The sequence below is a fragment of the Arvicola amphibius genome, chromosome 8, assembly GCF_903992535.2.
Source record: "Arvicola amphibius chromosome 8, mArvAmp1.2, whole genome shotgun sequence".
Taxonomy (NCBI): Eukaryota; Metazoa; Chordata; class Mammalia; order Rodentia; family Cricetidae; genus Arvicola; species Arvicola amphibius.
Window position 1 is genome coordinate 40331545 of NC_052054.1, and position 17017 is coordinate 40348561.

Consider the following 17017-nt stretch of genomic DNA (forward strand, 5'->3'; position numbering starts at 1 on the left):
TCCTAAAGGTCTTGAGCTCAATTCCCAGCAACCATGTGGTGGCCCACAACCATCTGTAGTGAAATCTAGTGCCTTCTTCTGGTCTGCAGGTGTACATGCAGGCGGAACACTATACATAATAAATAAATCTTATTTTGTATTTTTTGTTTTTTAAAGAGTAGTTTCCTCCTGTGTTCTAGAGAAGTATTACTGTAAAAGGAATATTCTAGAACTTGACTATGTTCTGTTCTCAGGCAGGTGAAGACAAACAACAGCTTCCTAGAATTTCCACAGATTGTTAAGGTCAACCCTGAGGACAGGTGGAATTCAGCATTATAACAAAAAATAATCTAAAGCATAATACATAAATACATATGTCAGAATACATAAATATTCTTCTTAACTTCCCCTTGATCTGTTGAAGTCGGTAGAATGCAAAGTCACACATCATTTGCATGTAGCGGTTACTTTTAAAGTCTAAGTAATATTCTAGATAAAAAAAAACAACAAAAACAAATAAAATATGAAAAACCGACCACCACCACCAACAAACAAAACCTTTTTGAATCCACAAAAGATTTTCCACTTCATATTAAACTCTTATTGATCTATCCAAACATTTAAGTTAATAAAGTTAATAAATGACTTTTGGAACCAGGAGTCATGGGCATAATAAATATAAGTGGTTGATGCCACGTTGAAAGGTTTCATTGCACTGTAAACAATCAATTTATGAGGAAAACTAGAAGGTGCTTTTAGTTAACTAACAGAAACATTCAGCATATGATCGCACTAGAGAACAGAAAACAGTATTTAATTTTTGGAGAGTGTTATACCCCAAAAATAGAAAGGAGAAAGGCCAATCCATGACTGTCTATCTGAAACAAGCTTTATTAAATACTGGCAAGGTCCATATCTGGGATTTGCAGAGAATGACTCTGAATTAGGTCAGTCAGGTGCCAGTAAAGGCCAAAACCACAAGGTAAAGTTCTTCCTACCTGTATCCAATGGGAGCAAGCAAACATCCTGGAGGACTTCTTACCCACCTACCTCTTACCTATGTGTGAACAAGCACATTCTATGTGATTGGAGCAACCAATGTATTTACTGAAGTGAAAACACAGGTCTTTTTGTCCTACATGAACAATAGCCCCCCAAATTCCAGGAAGTTATTTGTCTTTGGGAAGGTGGGGCTTACAGGTTAACTGTAGCCTGTACATGAGGTATACAAAACCTTCCATGTCATATATAGTCTGAACCTTATGAATTTTGGACATATGTAACAAATAACAGGGAAAATTCAAACTCTGGAGGGTTAAATTACACATAGTGAATTTTTTAAAATGTAAACGAAAGAAAAATAAATAGGGAAAAAATGAAAGGTTGAAGACAGTGATTTTGTGTGTGGTATTGTTACTCTCTAGGGATCTTGATTGAGTGGATTTTATTTGCCAGCTAAAGAATTAAAATTTTGAAAAATCTGGAGTGCAACAGTTAGCAGCAGGTAAAATATCTCAGACAGAATAATCGGCGGGAGAAACGTTTTTATTAGGGGTGAGGAAGCAAGGCCCCTGATGGGAAGAAAGAGCTTCCGTAGAGCAGAATGGGTGCATGGAAAGCCCAAGCCCCATGTCACTTGGAGTGTGGTTGTTTTAAAGTCTTCCTCCCCAAATTTAAGATGAATCAGTTTGAACAAAGGCAAAGAGAGGGATAGGCTTATGGTTTTTAGGCAAACATCCTGGTCAGGCATTGAAATCAGAAGACTGATGCACCAGCAGGGAGCCCTGGTGGAGGGAAGAAAAGGATGCCAAGCCTGATTTTAACCTTTCTAGAAGGGGAGGACGCCATCTTTATTATGTATCCTTCATTATGTATGACTCATGTCCCGGTCTGCCTATCAGCGATCTAACTCAGTCTGTCAGTATAATTAGACAATGTGGGGGCTACTAAAAAGGCATACTTGTAACAAACACACGGTGTTACAGATTGGCGGGAAACAGATCCCATACATCGACATTTTTCCTACTTCCTATTTTGTGAGAAACACGCCAGAATCACAGGAAGAAAAAGAGGAAGAAGCAGTTAGACAAGATCCTAAACAAGGGGAATGATGAGCATTTCACACTGCTCCAAATCCACATATTCCATTTAAAGAAAAAAATTTATTGGCTTTGTTTTATAGCAAAATTATCTGTTCTTCAAGAAAGAAATACCACACTAGCTCAGAGTTCAGTATAATAGAGGGTTATGTATTTAGGGATAGACTCACAGATCACAATCCTCTGCTGGAACAGGGAACAGCAACCCAATCAAGCAGCTGGAAAAGAGGCTTGATGTGCTTTATCAGCACATATAGTATAAGAGGCCACACCCAAGCAGGAGGGTGATTTTAAGGCTACTGTCTGCAGGAATTCCTACAGCAAAAATGTGTCCAGAGAAGAGAAAAAAAAGACAAGAGAGAAAAAAAGAGAAAAAGAAAAGAAAAAAAAAACCCTAATTTAATGTGCTTTGCCTAACACCCTAGGATTTCCAGAGCTCGGAATGTGACAAAAATTATCCTTGAAGGTGCTTCAGTGAACAAGTAGATTCATGTACCAGTCTGAAAACCAGCCTTTTCCTACTCCTCCCTTCATCTCAGCAACCTGAGTCAACATAAGCTTTGATGCCCTAATGTCTGGATTAAAGAAAAGGATACTAATTTTTAGATCTTTTGCCATAGCTTCATTTACAATTTTAAAGACATAAGCAGAACTTCATAATGCAATCATTTTCAGTTGATGTTAACACTATGAAAAAAAATGAGGTTTATAAATATTCTTGGGTATGTACTTATGTAGAAATATAGTTATTTTCTGTTTTATAAAAAATAATTGTGAAGAATTAAAAACTTGTCATACTATAAAATTCAATAAACTTTCTTCGTGCTAAGGTGTCATTTACTTTTGGTGGGGTTATAAAATACCTAATACAAGGGCACTAAAATGTAAATCATTAAATACAAATTAATAATATTAAAATTTTCAAAGATGCTATGGCAAGGTTTATGAAAACTTTTAAAGATCTTTTATAGTGGAAATTAGAGTTAGATTGACCACAGGGGAATAAGAAGTTTGCAAAACTATAGATAGTCATGGAATATATGTTATTAGGATGTGAAAGCAAAAAATCCAACTCCTGAAGCCACTGTGGACTGTGCCTGTATCAAACATCTGTTTACTTTGTTGGTTTTATTTTTATGGTCTACAGACTAGTAAGGGTATGAAATGATCTCATATGATTTCTCAGTTAATTAGCTTGGTAGTTCTATCTTTTGGTCTTATGAGTGATTCTTCAGATTAACTTTCTAATAAAGAGAATGTCCATGAACAGGACCCTGACAGGTTACAATGGGGTCAGCCTCAAGAAACAATCTACAGCTTCACTTGTACAGCTAGCAGAGGGTCTTGGGTCTAGCAGTTGGTAAACATTCCTAGCTGGAGGTAATATTCTTTTGTAGAGCTCATTCTTCCTTCTCAAAAATCTCATAAATACAAGTGAGAGTAATTGCTTTAATGCTAGGACATGGTTTTGAATTTTAAAGTACTTCTTATCCTAATGTAACCATAAACAAGTCTGTTTCCATATTTAAGGGTTTTGTAGGGAATAGGTGGAATATTATGCTTATCATGTATTTGTCTCCATATGTTCATAGTATCCCATTTTATTCATTCACAGAAATATACATTAGCTAAAATAGACTTTCCCTGTTTTGTTTGTTTTGATGCACCTTGTCTCCATATAAAATAGACAGATGTTGATGACATGTTTTCATTGCTTCTTTTTTCTCTCTATTCTGTCAGATCAGTATGCATTCTGTCGATATATGATTGACATGTTTGTCCATGGGGATTTAAAACCAGGTATTCCAAACAATTCTTATTGTTGTCTGTTTTAATAGGCTTTGTTTTTAAGATTGTCAGCTTTTCTGTACTAAGCTATGTTTTCATATACAAATCTGCATAATGCATGTGCAGACCTTGAATAAAGATGATAAAATGCAGGAATAATAATTGGTAATGGGACCTTTAATTTTGCTTGCATCTGTTGCATGGCCTGTTGCACATGAAGTCATCTGAAAGCTCAAATACTAATATCTTTATATATAAAAGTATTAATATCTTTGATAATATCTTGGAATGAAGCAATATGTCACTTGATTTGATTCCTGGTAAATTTAGATGAAAAGATATATAACAAGGAAAATATCAGAAAAAAACTTCCTTCTGAGAGTGGACAAAATCATAATAAAATCCATTGCTTCTCCAATACTAAGTCTTCTCGTTCCAAAAACATTCAAATTTTCTTACATATGGTCTTTGGTGATTCCATAGAGTTAATCTTTATTAATATCACTGTAACGAAGAAAGGCTTTTATTTACAATGACAAACCTCTACTCTCTAATATCTTTCAGTGTTATCCTAACTATGCTAAGGAAATCTTAATCAAGATGGATGACTTTATTCCTTGTACTATACATTATAAATATATATTTTCTGAGAGAATGGATACTTGGAATGGGAGCTGACAGTTTCAAGCAAACTATACTTTGTTATTTTAGCTGTTACATGGAAGTCTTTCTAAATGGTACTTATAATGTGTGCATGCATTGACAATCAAGAATATCATTCCTGAGAAAGCATGTAATATATTTAGTTACTATATATTTAAGAGCAAATGAGAATCTAATCTCTTTAGGATATTAAGCTAATCCCAGCACCTGATTCTGTGAGATAGTTTCTGCTTCTTCCTTCTCCTCTCCTATTCTTTCTCTGTTCACCATTCTTCTATTTTATTTCTACAAGTTTATATTACTTAGAAAGTGTGGTAAAGAAAGATGAGAAATTATAATACCTTATTGATAAAAGTAGTCTCTGCCAACATTTTATGTGCTCACCTAGCAAAAGTTGATAGATACATTGAGGAAGGTAGGGTGATCATTGGGAGAAAATGAGTTTTTAAGAAAAATACACTTAATTCTTTTCTAGCATGGGACTTTGAATTAGTTCATAAACACCTGTTCCTCAATGTTCCTACATTAAAATGGAATTTACAGTATTGACGCTGTACTATTTGCAAAGCATCCAATGGATGCACAGCAAAATGGTATGTTGCCTCAAAGTTAATAGTTTTAAATTATTTCATCACAACCTCTGCATGAGTACCTCACAGAAAGGCATCACCTCAAGTCTTGATGTACACAAACAACAAATAATTTTTTTTTTTACAATATCCGTGACCAACATCATTCAGCCATGGTGTTTGGAGAAAGCCTTACTGTAGCTGGATGAAGACACAGCTCTGACCTGTTATCCAGGACTCAGGGAGGTGAGGCAAATGGACAGAGTTCCTGTTTGGCATAAACTTTAGAAACTATACTATTGAATGGCAACAAAAAATAAAGCAGAAAGTAAGAAAGTCATACTCTCTATATATGCTTTGCTTTGTAGACCCAACTGAGCATAAGTTGAACCATATTGTTGATATGCATGGATAGAAAAATGACTGATAGTATATAGTTTCCTTGTTTGTTCCATTGTTTCTAAATTTCAATTATTTAATTAAAAACCAAGCCATTCTTTTGTTCCTTCATCTATTTATATTATCTGTTAATCGGTCACAGGATGTTTTATAAGAAAGTCACATGACAAAGTGAACCATACAATGCCAAAAGCAGTAGAGAATGCTGGCATTTCAGCTGTCAAAATACTAATCAACTCTATGAAATCTGACAACAGCTGAAGGTCAGAAGGAATAATAAAAGAATCTCTGTGGGAGTTAAAGTGTATTTTGCTAATGAATGCACAGAAAGGGTCCTCCATAGCACACAGGTGATGATACTCCAAAAATAATCGATTTAAATCTGCAGCAGTGTATACTAGTCTAACTCTGAGAAATCGTTCCTGAAAGGTGGAAGTATAAATCTCTGCATTCTACACATTACCTTAATATTTGATCTGGTTTGTTTCACCTACCTACACTTACTGTTTTGGAAGTCTACTATGTGAAAATATTTTAGATTAGTATTTCTTGGCCAGACACATTAAAATAGAAGAAGAAGGAGAAGGGACGTCAAGGTTCCCAAACTATTTGGTTTTACAAAAGCGAAACAAAAGGGGATTACACTTTCCTATCCTTTTCTAGGTTTTAGTGCCAAAAAAGAGTGATAGAACACAGAATGTAATAAGCAATTTTAAATGTAAAGAATGAACAAAATGATTTGTGAGGTCAAATGGATTTGGGAAAAAGCCAATGATATGATACTTATTCTGGGTTTCAATCAGAGAATGAAATGATTCCTGCCAAGCTTATTGAGCAGTATGTATCCAGTATTTATAAAACACTTCTGCTTCCATCTGCTTCTGTTTGGAATCTTGGAACACCTGCTATTGTTTAGCTGGAGTTCATTATTAATTATTGGTAATGGGTTTTTAACACTATCATTTGAATATTCCCTCTGGAATTCAGTAATCCCTTGTAGATTGCTGTTTTACTCTCAAAAGTAACCCTTTTGTAGTGCAAATGAAAAAGGACGCTTACTGGTGGCGATGTAACATCAGGTACCAAGTTTTGCCTTTATATCTCATCAAACAAAAATACTTCTGAGTGTCTATAAAAGTTTAAACTGGCATTTCAACAATATAACAACACAAATTAAAAGTGCCTTTCTACTCTGCAGTGAGCAGTGGGTATATAGTTCTCTATGTAATGATAATGCCTACCTCAGTTACAGAGACCAAAAGCAAATGAACAAGTAAAATGGGAAGACGGCACCAGTTTGTTGTATGTGATTAACATTCTGTATACTCATTCACTTTATCTTTAATTTGAGTAATAAGAGGGAAATGCTGGATAAATCTGTAAAGGGAATAATCAATTTCTTTCAATTTAAGAAATATTTTAAACACCGTAGATAGTTCTTTGGAAAATTTAAACTATTATATTATCTCAACCTTTAGTAATCCAATAACCAAGAAATCAGTTAACTGTATATGTTTTCAGTGTTTCAGCCTGTATTTTTCAGTATTGTTTGTGTAGAGAGAGAGGGAGGGAGGGAGAGAAAGATATGGTCCTTTGGTCCTGTGCAGTCTTGAAATTGATGAAATAATTTCATCTAGGATTGAAATGATTCATTTGTCCACTGTCTTATGAGAAAACTACAAAAACTAGACAATACAGACATTATTTGCAATCCCAAGATTCAATTTATTCTGGTTTATTTTGTATTTTATTGTATTTAGAAATCAACTGTACAGATGATCAAAATAAAACTTTCAGTTCATTTACACTGACCTTTTGTAATTCCCATTTTGTATTCAATGTCTTGTGGCTAAAGATATTTTTTTTCTTAAATAGCATTTAAACCCCTAACTTTATTATTTTAGTAGTTTGAAAAGAAGCATCTCAATTCTTCTTGTCATACTCTCTCTTTGTGAACTTCACTTAGGTATAATGAACTTATCTGGATTTCTTAGCAGAGTCATCCAGGCTTAAGAAGAGAAAATATCTGTAAGTAGAAAAATCTCAGGGCATACAGACATCTTGATATTCAGTGTAGATGAATAAATCAAGGTCAGTATTTAGTATAGAGACCAGGACTGGTGTGCTTTGTGTTGGTAATTTAGCACACTAATTGTAGGACACTAGCACAGTTCCCCTCTGTTCCTCACATCTATAGCTATTATGATTAAATTTTTACAATAACTTGAAGTGCATCCCCCAGAAGCTGTCCTGCGATGACAATTCTCACAACTATATGATGTACCAGGACTTTCTTTGGATCATCAGCTCCCAAATAATGACACGTAAACTTACTAATTACGAAAGCTCAGCCTTAGCTTAGGCTTGTCCCAACTAGCTCTTATTACTTAAGGCAACCCGTTTATATCAACCTACATTCTGCCACGTGGTTTCTTACCTCTCCTCTGTACTGTATGTCTGATTTGCTCAGCATCTCATTGAAATCCTCTGCCTCTCAGTTCCCCATCCCACAGGAGTTCTTCTCACTCCCTGGAAGTCCCACCTATTCTTTTCTGCCTAGCTCTTGACAGTTCTGCTCTTTGTTCTTTATTAAACCAATCAGAAATGATCTTAGGCAGGTGAAGTAAAACAGATACATCTTCACAGTGCACAAAAAGATTATTCCATGGCAGTATGACCTTTACTGTGTCAATAACTTATGACAAGGTAATTCATTTTGCTTTTTAGTCATTTATTTTCCTAAAATTGAGGGAAGATATTTACCTTACCAAATTTCCAGCTGGAATAAGCTATTCTTGTATATCCTATATTCCAAGTTATGAACTTTAAATTAGAAATATCTTCAAGTAGCAAGTCAATCCTCTCATTTTATTATAATCCTTTGCTTGGACTTTAATGATTTTTCTAATTTAATTTTTATGTTATTTCATACAAAATATTCTGATCGTGGTTTCTCTTCCTTCATCTCCTCCCAGATTCTTTCAATCTCCCACTCTTTCAACTCCACACCTTTCTATTTCTTAAAAAATAATCAAACAAGCAAGAAGAAGACAGAGACATAAAAATTAAACTAACAAAAAAGAAACTAAGAGGCTTAAGAAGCACACACACATGCACACACATATGCACATACATAAACACAATGCACACCACCACCCCAAAACATGAAAACATATATCAAGGTTTTAAAAAATATACAAGTAATATAATACAAAATTCTCCAAAAATATCTAAAAGTTCATTTTTGTTGGCTGTGTATTGTTGGGTAAGGGATCTAACCTTTAAGTGTGGAGTGTATACCCAGTGAAAAATCCCTTTAAGAAACTGTTTTCCTTTGTAAGAAGTTATTAGTTAGAAATACCTTCTTGATTGAGGATAGAAGTCTGTGTTCAAGCCTTTGAGATGCTGGACCAGCTTGGTCATGGCCTTAGGTACCAAAAGTCTGCGTGCCCTCAAGCCCGTTCTCTATCTCCTCTCTCACCTGGCTGCTGGATTTGGTTTCTGTTCTTGTTTGTGTTCTTCTACACCATCTACTGCAAGTAAACGCTGCTCTGGTGAAGTCTGTGAAATATCTGGTTTATGAGTTTATTGCTACATTCCTTAAGCTGAATTATAGTATTTGGTTTTCCCCTAGGCCCTTGCCCAATCTAGTATCAGATTCTTGACCATACAAAATGAAATGGATTTCATCTCAGACACTGGTTGGTTACTCCCATTACCTTTGTGCCACTATTGCATTAGCACATTTTGCATGCATGTCACCATTGTAGACTGAAGTATTTGTAGCTGGGTTGGTGTTTATCCTCTCATATCATCCAGAATACTATCTAGTACCATGAATACAGTCAGTAGGAGTGTAGGCTCTCTACCAGCTTGAATTCCCCCTTTTCAATGAGATGTATACTTGTCTTCAGTGGAACTTCACCATCTTTTTTTTCCTTATTTTTTGTGTGGATGATAATCAATGACTTGGTAATAATAACCTGAGTTGTTTGAAGTTTTCCATGGGGCCCATTTGGCAAACAATTCAAGTAGGTATAACTCGTTTCTGACACTGTAGGTTTCATTTGGTGGTGAAAGATACCTAGTTGGGTCTTTGTCTCCCTTGTTATCTGTTATTTCATTTGGATTTCTTTCAGATATGTATATATCTTAAGAAGCTTGCATTGTAGTAGGTTTCTGTCTGATACTTCAGACAGCCCTCAGTGTTGTATATCCCTCCCCATACAACCTGTTATCCTATTTCCCCCCCCCTCTTCTTGTCATTCTGCCACTCCAGTCTCTCCCAGCCCTGTTTATCTCTAACTATATATTCTATTTCTGTTTTGTTAGAGGATTCTTCCCTCCCCCTAGTTACTTTATACCTAACCTCTGTGGTTAGTTACATAGTCACACACCTATCTAAAGTTTCAATGCTAACATCCACATATAAGCAAATATATAATATTTGTCTTTTGGCATCAGGGTTACGTCACTCAGAGTGATTTTTTTTCTAGATACAACCAGTTACCTGTGGATTTCAGCATTTTTAAACACCTGGGTAACTTTCCATGGTGTAAATATACCGCATTTTCCTCATATATTCATCTGTTGCTGGACATCTAGGCTTATTCTAATTTCTGTCCATTATAAACAGAGCAGCAATGAACATCATTTAGCAGGTCTCTAGAATAGGATAAAGCATTCCTTGGAATATGTACACTAGTAGTAGAGTTGGATATAAGGTAGTCCTGTTTCCAGTTTCTTGAGAAACAGTCACACTGATTTCTCAGCAACTGTACATGTTTTCTCTCCCTCCAGTAGTGAATGAGTGTTTCCCTTACCCTGTGTTCTCATGACTATAAACTGTCATATGTTTTATAGGTCTTGACCATTCTGACAGGTGTAAGACAAAAATCTCAAAAGTAGTTTTGATTTATATTTCCATGAGGACTGAGACTGTTAAATATTTCCTTTTCTCTCAGCCCTTTGTATTTGTATTTTATCATTTGTGAGCTCTCTGTCTAATTCTGTACCCTATTTTATAATTGAGTTACTTGTTTATGTCAAAGGTTTCTTTATTTTTATACATTCTGGATATTAGTTCTCTATCAGATGTGATGTTGGTAAAGTTCTTTCCCCATTCTGTAGCCTGTCAGTTTACTTGCATACATGGTATTCTTTGCCATACAGAAACTTTTTTTAGTTTCATATGGTTCCATTATTAATTGTTTGACTTAGTGCCTGTGCATTGTCAGGAGGACCAAAAATATTACTTTTAGCTGTATTGTTATTTTCTGATTTTAGTTGGGTAGAATTTTAAAGTCAGATGTTTATATTATTGTTTTACTCTATCTACTTTGAAATGGATAAGTAAAGACACTCAGGGGTTACTATGGCAGTGTCTAGTTTCAGAACTTTGAAATTCTTCAGAAAATCTTTTCTCATGTCAATGACTCAAAACTATTCCCAACTTTGTCTTCTATCAGATTTAGGGTTTCTTACCTTATTTTGAAATTCTCTTCCTTCCTTCCTGCCTTCCTTCCTCCCTCCCTCCCTTCCTTCCTTCCTTCCTTCCTTCCTTCCTTCCTTCCTTCCTTCCTTCCTTTCTTCCTTCCTTCCTTTCTTTTTTCTTGTTTTCTTCTTTTTCTTTTCTTTTTTTTTTTTTTTAAGACAGGGTTTCTCTGCAACTTTGGAGCCTGTTCTGGAACTAGCTTTTGTAGACCAAGTTAGCTTCAAACTCACAGAAATCTGCCTGCCTCTGCCTCATGAGTGCTGGAATTAAAGGCATGTGCCACCATTGCTCTAATATGTTTACCAATCACTGTGGAGCTAAGTTTAGTTAAGGGCGATAAATACCTATCTATTTGCATCTTTTATATACAGACACCTAGTATGACTGGCAGTATATCTTGAAGGTGCTATCTCTTTTCCAGTATATATTTCAAACCTCATTTTAAAAAATCGGGTTTCCATAGGTGTGTGGAATTATGACTGAGTTTTCAATTTGACTTCGTTGGTCAATATGTCTGTTTATGCCAATATGATGGTCTTCTTATTACTATAGCTTTGTAGTACAATTTAAGATTGAGGAATATGCTACCTCCAGCAGTTCTTTCTTTATGCAGGATTGCTTTAGTTCTCCTAGAATTTTGTATTTTCATATGAAGCAGAAAATTGTCCTTTAAATTTCTTTGAAGAATTGTGTTGGAATTTTGACTTTATTATTTTTTAATATGTAGCTTGTTTTATAGTATAATGGCTATTTCCACTATACTAATCCTATTGATCCATGAACATGAGCAATCTTTCCATCTTTGGACATCTTCTTCAGCTTCTTTCTTCAAGGTCCTAAAGTTTTTATTGTATAAGTCTTTTACTTGCTTGGTTAGAGTTACCCCAAAATGCTTTGCATTTTATTTGAGGCTATTATGAGAGTTTCTCAGATTTGTGTTCTAATTTTCAACTGTAGAAGTTTTTTCTTAGAGTCTTTAGGGTCATTTATTTATTCAAACATATGATCTGCAAGTAAATATACTTTAACTTACTACTTTCAGTCTCTTCTGTTGTCTTATTGTTCTATCTAAGACTTCAAATACTAATATTAACTAGATATGAAAAAGTGGGCAATCTTGTCTTATTCTGATTTTAGTGGAAATACTTTGAATTTTCTTTATTTATGTTTATGTTAACTGTAGCCTTGCTGGAAATATCTTATATTGTGTTCATATATAGCCCTTGTATTCCCAATCTATCTAGAATTTTTATCATGAAGAAATACTGGGTTTGTTAAAAAGGCATTTTCTGCATTTAATGTGCTTTCCATCCTTTAATTTGTTTATGTATTGGGTCATATTTATTGTTTTACATATGTTGATTTACATATGCATCTCTGGGATGAAACCTCTCTATCAAGGTAGACAATCTTTTCTGATGTGTTCTTATGTTTGGTTGCAATTAATTTATAGAGAAATTTTGCCTTTGTGTTTGTAAGAAAAATTGGTCTTTTTCCTTTGTTTATTGGTTCTCTGTATAGTTTCGATATCAGGGTAAATTTGGCCTCATAAAAAGAATTGGTGATGTTTCTTCTGTTTTTATGTTTAAAGTATAATTTGAGAAGTATTAAGCAACTTTGAAGATCTAGTAGAATTCTGTGTTGAATTCTTGGACATTTTCTGGTTGAAGGACTTTTAAATACTGTTTCTATGGCACTAAGGGTTTTACGTCTATTTAAGTTGCTTATGTGATCTTGACTTAACAATGGTAGATCGTATATGCCGAGAAATTCATCCATTTTCTTTAGGTTTTCCAGTTTAGTGAAATATAGATTTCTTATTGCATGCTGATGATTCTCTGGATTTTTTCAGTGTCTGTCCTGATGTTTTCCTTTTCTTGTCTAATTTTGTTATTTTGAATCTTCTCTCTATGTCTTTTATTTAGTTTTGCTAAGTTTTTAAATCAATTTTATTGATCATAATCAAAAAATAAATCTTCATTTCATTTATCTTTGTGTTGTTTGTTATTATATTGATGTCAGCCCTGACCTGACTTTGTTTATTGCCATCAACTCCTTTGGGTATGATTTTTTTTTAATTTTTGTCTAGAACTTTTAAATGTGTTCTTAATTTGTTAGTTGAAGATATCTCTGCTTTTTAAATGTATCCACTTAGTGTTATGAACTTGCCTATAGGAACTACCTTCATTGTGTACCACAGGTTTGGATATGTAGTATTTTAATTTTCATTGGGGATTTGGAAGGATCTTGAAGTAGTACAATGGATTTTTTTTTTTTTTTTGCTTTAGAAGCATAAATACCTTCACAATTGTCCTCAGAAGACCTATAAGGAAAAAAATAAAAAAAATAGTGTTGAAATAAGTAAATGACAGTATAAAAATAATGCCAATTTACTCAATAACATACTAAGAATTAATTCAGAAAACAAACTGGCAGGCTGCAGAAATCAGGTTTTAAGCCTTTGATTTCTTGTATTTTGGAAGCTCAATTTCTTTATAAAACTTTCTTTCTAAGATTGTTAAAATGAACTTGTGAAATAGTCACACATGTTTATATACCTAGAAATGAAGGGATTATTGCAAGAGGAACATGAGTTCAAGGTCAACATGAGATAGCAACCATAACCTACCACAGAAACAATGATTAAAATTATTTAATAATCCATGTACATATTCTCCCTCTCCTTTCCTTATTATCTCTTCTTAAGCAGTAGCTTATTGGATAGTGATGGAGTTAGAATGATTAGAGAACATGGTAAACACGTAGAACCTCAAATGTGTGCTGAATCGTCACTTTGGTGCGTCTTTGTCAAATTAAAGTGAAAGATAAACAGAACTACAAAAGCATTGAGTCCAAATCTTACAAAAATATTAAAATGTCTTCTCTTTGTTAGCTTATTTTGATCATTTACTATGTTGGGTTTCTTAAATACCTTGCAAAATATGTATTATCATTCTTGTATCAAAACTGAAAGTATAAAATTCAAAGGATTTGTTAAAATCACACACACACACACACACACACACACACACACACACTCACACACACAGAGAGTGAGGGGCAGACTAGGAATGAACCTTCTGTGAGATCCCTTGGATTAGTACCAGATCTGTATTCCTGACCGAGATAATGAGCTGCATTGGCACCTTAATCCTAAAATGGGAAATGCAACAAGTTCAATGTGCTGGATCTTTAAAGAGAATAAAATAGTCAGCAGGCCCAAGCAAGGGAGAATAATCCTGTCTTAAAGAACAACTGAGGAAAATGGAGATTCTTTCAGGAAACTCACAGAGAATAATGGGGGGGAGGCTTTATTTGTCAAAGGAGAGGTTATTAATGTCTACTGTGAAATTATTGGTCTGGAAACCCAATTACTTCCTGGAGTAAGCTGATCCTGAAGTGTGAGACATCTCAGTTCATTGTTGTATATAAATTTGGAGAAGAATAAACTCACCTACTATTCAGTAGTTTTATCTGTTAGCATAGAGAAGACGTGAAGATGCCAATCCATACTAAACTATTTAGCCCTGCTCAAATTAGAAGAACCATTTTGTATATTTACACATACTGTATATACTTTATTTCCACACTTAATTTTCACATCAATAAGCAGTTAACTATGGAGGTTATATAAGAAATAGAATCTTTATGACAATTAATAGAATAATTCATAATAGAAAATGTTGAATATTTTTGTTAGTTCATTATTCTTGGACTAAACACAACTAAGGGTTTAGGAATAGTAAAGGAAGAGCTGAAAACAAAGCTCAGTTGATGAAAGTGTCTGATGTGAAACCTAACCATTTTCATTCCTGAGACTCACATCATACAAGAACAGAACCAATTCTTGCCTTTTGACTTCTAACATTCAAAGATAAAAACTTCAAAAATGTAATATAAAATATAGTAAAAGTCCAGACTCATCTTTAACAAGTGGAATAGAAAGAGTAAATAAACAAATAAATAATAGAAACGTTCAATCTTTGAGCTGCTTTATGTAGCACAGATCCTAAGCTTCACAAATCCAGATGAGAGGCATCTCTTCCTCCTGCTGTCAAAAAGATAATGTGGATCTGAGGAAATTGAAGGAACAGTGAGACATTTGATTAAATGCTGCTGAATACATACTAGTAAGTTTGGTTGCACATGAATAAAAGAGAAAATGAACAAGGCCATGACCCTGATTGTGAATTTAATATTATCATACTAAAAAGCTGATGATTCAAGATTGAAAAGCATCAGAAGTAATGGATGTATTTTGATGACAAAATGTAGGTCAATTGTCTAATCATGTAGAGCTGATAATTGATGTGAAATTGTTCAAAGATTTAAATAGAGATGTAATGGGAAATTGACACTGTATTGGGCAAGATCTGGCAGTACCTTTTGTTATGGGATTGGGTTGGGGGAAGTGCAAAATATTGACAAAGCCAGTGCATCTATTGGCAAAGATAAAGCACAGAGTTAAGGGAGTCATTGCTGCAGTGTTAGTGAGCATTACATCTTCTACACATGTGACTTGGCAGGTAATACTGTAAAACCCAAACACTACACACCATCACCACGGTGTCGGTTCACACTTGGAAGAGGTATCACTGACATCCAGATTTAAGCGACATATGAAAGACGAGGCTCTAAAATAGCACAGCCAAAATTTGCTAAATTATATCTTCTCATAATTTAATTAAGAAGAATGTTTCTTCCTTCCTCTGGGTAGCTTTTTTTTGGTATTTGATTTTCTCCTATTTGTATTATTTGAAGAGTCATATAAAACCCCAAAGATGGCAGCAAAGTAGAACACATATGCTTAAATGCAGGCTCCCATAGTTACCTGAAACACAACTTGTGAAATCTCTTGATTTGATAGGTATGTATTTCCTCCTCTGTAGTACTAGACTGATTAAGGGATCAGTGTGGAATTAATGATAGATAAGAAAGTACACTTCATTTGTCTAGCATTCTAAGTCATGACTCTTCTTTATTATTGAATATATAGATATAAATTATTACAAGTGGACTTCTGGTAAATAGAAAAAAAATGCTGTTTTCAAAATCATGCCAGCAAACACCATAGCATTTCAAAGTTGACCATCATATATCTTCTAGATTTTATATATTATGTATAGGATATTAATTGTAATGTTGCCCAAGGATCACACATAACAGAGTAAATACTTATGATGCAGTTTAATTATCTCCGAGTTGTAGAAAAAAAGCTAGATTCTAAATATAACATCAATAAACAAAATATTAATGTATGGAAATCTACTTCATGAGGTTTTGATGGACTTTATGTAAAGCATATTTCTAACCATCAGACACATAGATATACTCAGAAAATTCAGTTCCCATTCTACTGAAAAAGAAATATAATATGATCAATATCTACAGTTGTAGTTCAACTTATGTTTTATTAATATTAAGTAGTTAACTTTATGAAGGATTATGATAATAAAATGCGCTGTGTGGTTATACATACTTGAATATGATTTTGTAATTGTATAAAATTATACTGCATGTACAAAGTATTATTTATAGTATCAACTTATTATAGCTGATGGGAAAGAAGAATATATAAAGCATGTTTCACATATTGAATCATAATAATCAGTGAATATGATTATATAATACAATGACTTTTTACTAGTTATCAAAAATATATTTCATGATTTTTTATTTCAAACTTATAATTTATGGATAAAACTGTACAAACATATGAAGTAGTGCTTGTTTATGAATGTTTGTACATTAAAAAAGTCCAAATAAGTTTAATCATTCCCTCAAACATTCATCATTTCTTTGTGTTGAAAACATTAGAAATCTTTTCTTCCAGCTCTTTCAAAATCACCATTATTTAAAGTCACAACAGTGCAACAGCACAGATCTTCCTTCTCCCGTGGAGCTCCTGCATACTTGACACTCAGTGCATCAACTGATGAATGTGTTTAGTTTTTTAAATAAGGTGAGATCCACAGTGAAATAATAATAATCAGATTTGGGGGTGTTTTTTGTTTGTTTGTTTGTTT

General features: G+C 33.9%; 1 protein-coding gene across 1 annotated transcript in view; it reads left to right on the plus strand.

Annotated features, from left to right (window-relative positions):
- Trdn (triadin) overlaps positions 1-17017 on the plus strand; it is a 340388-nt gene that overhangs the window by 102298 nt on the left and 221073 nt on the right. Inside the window, exon 10 of the mRNA XM_042055567.1 lies at positions 3819-3878. Coding sequence (XP_041911501.1) covers positions 3819-3878 — 60 coding nt within the window. The remainder of the gene's footprint in view (positions 1-3818; positions 3879-17017) is intronic.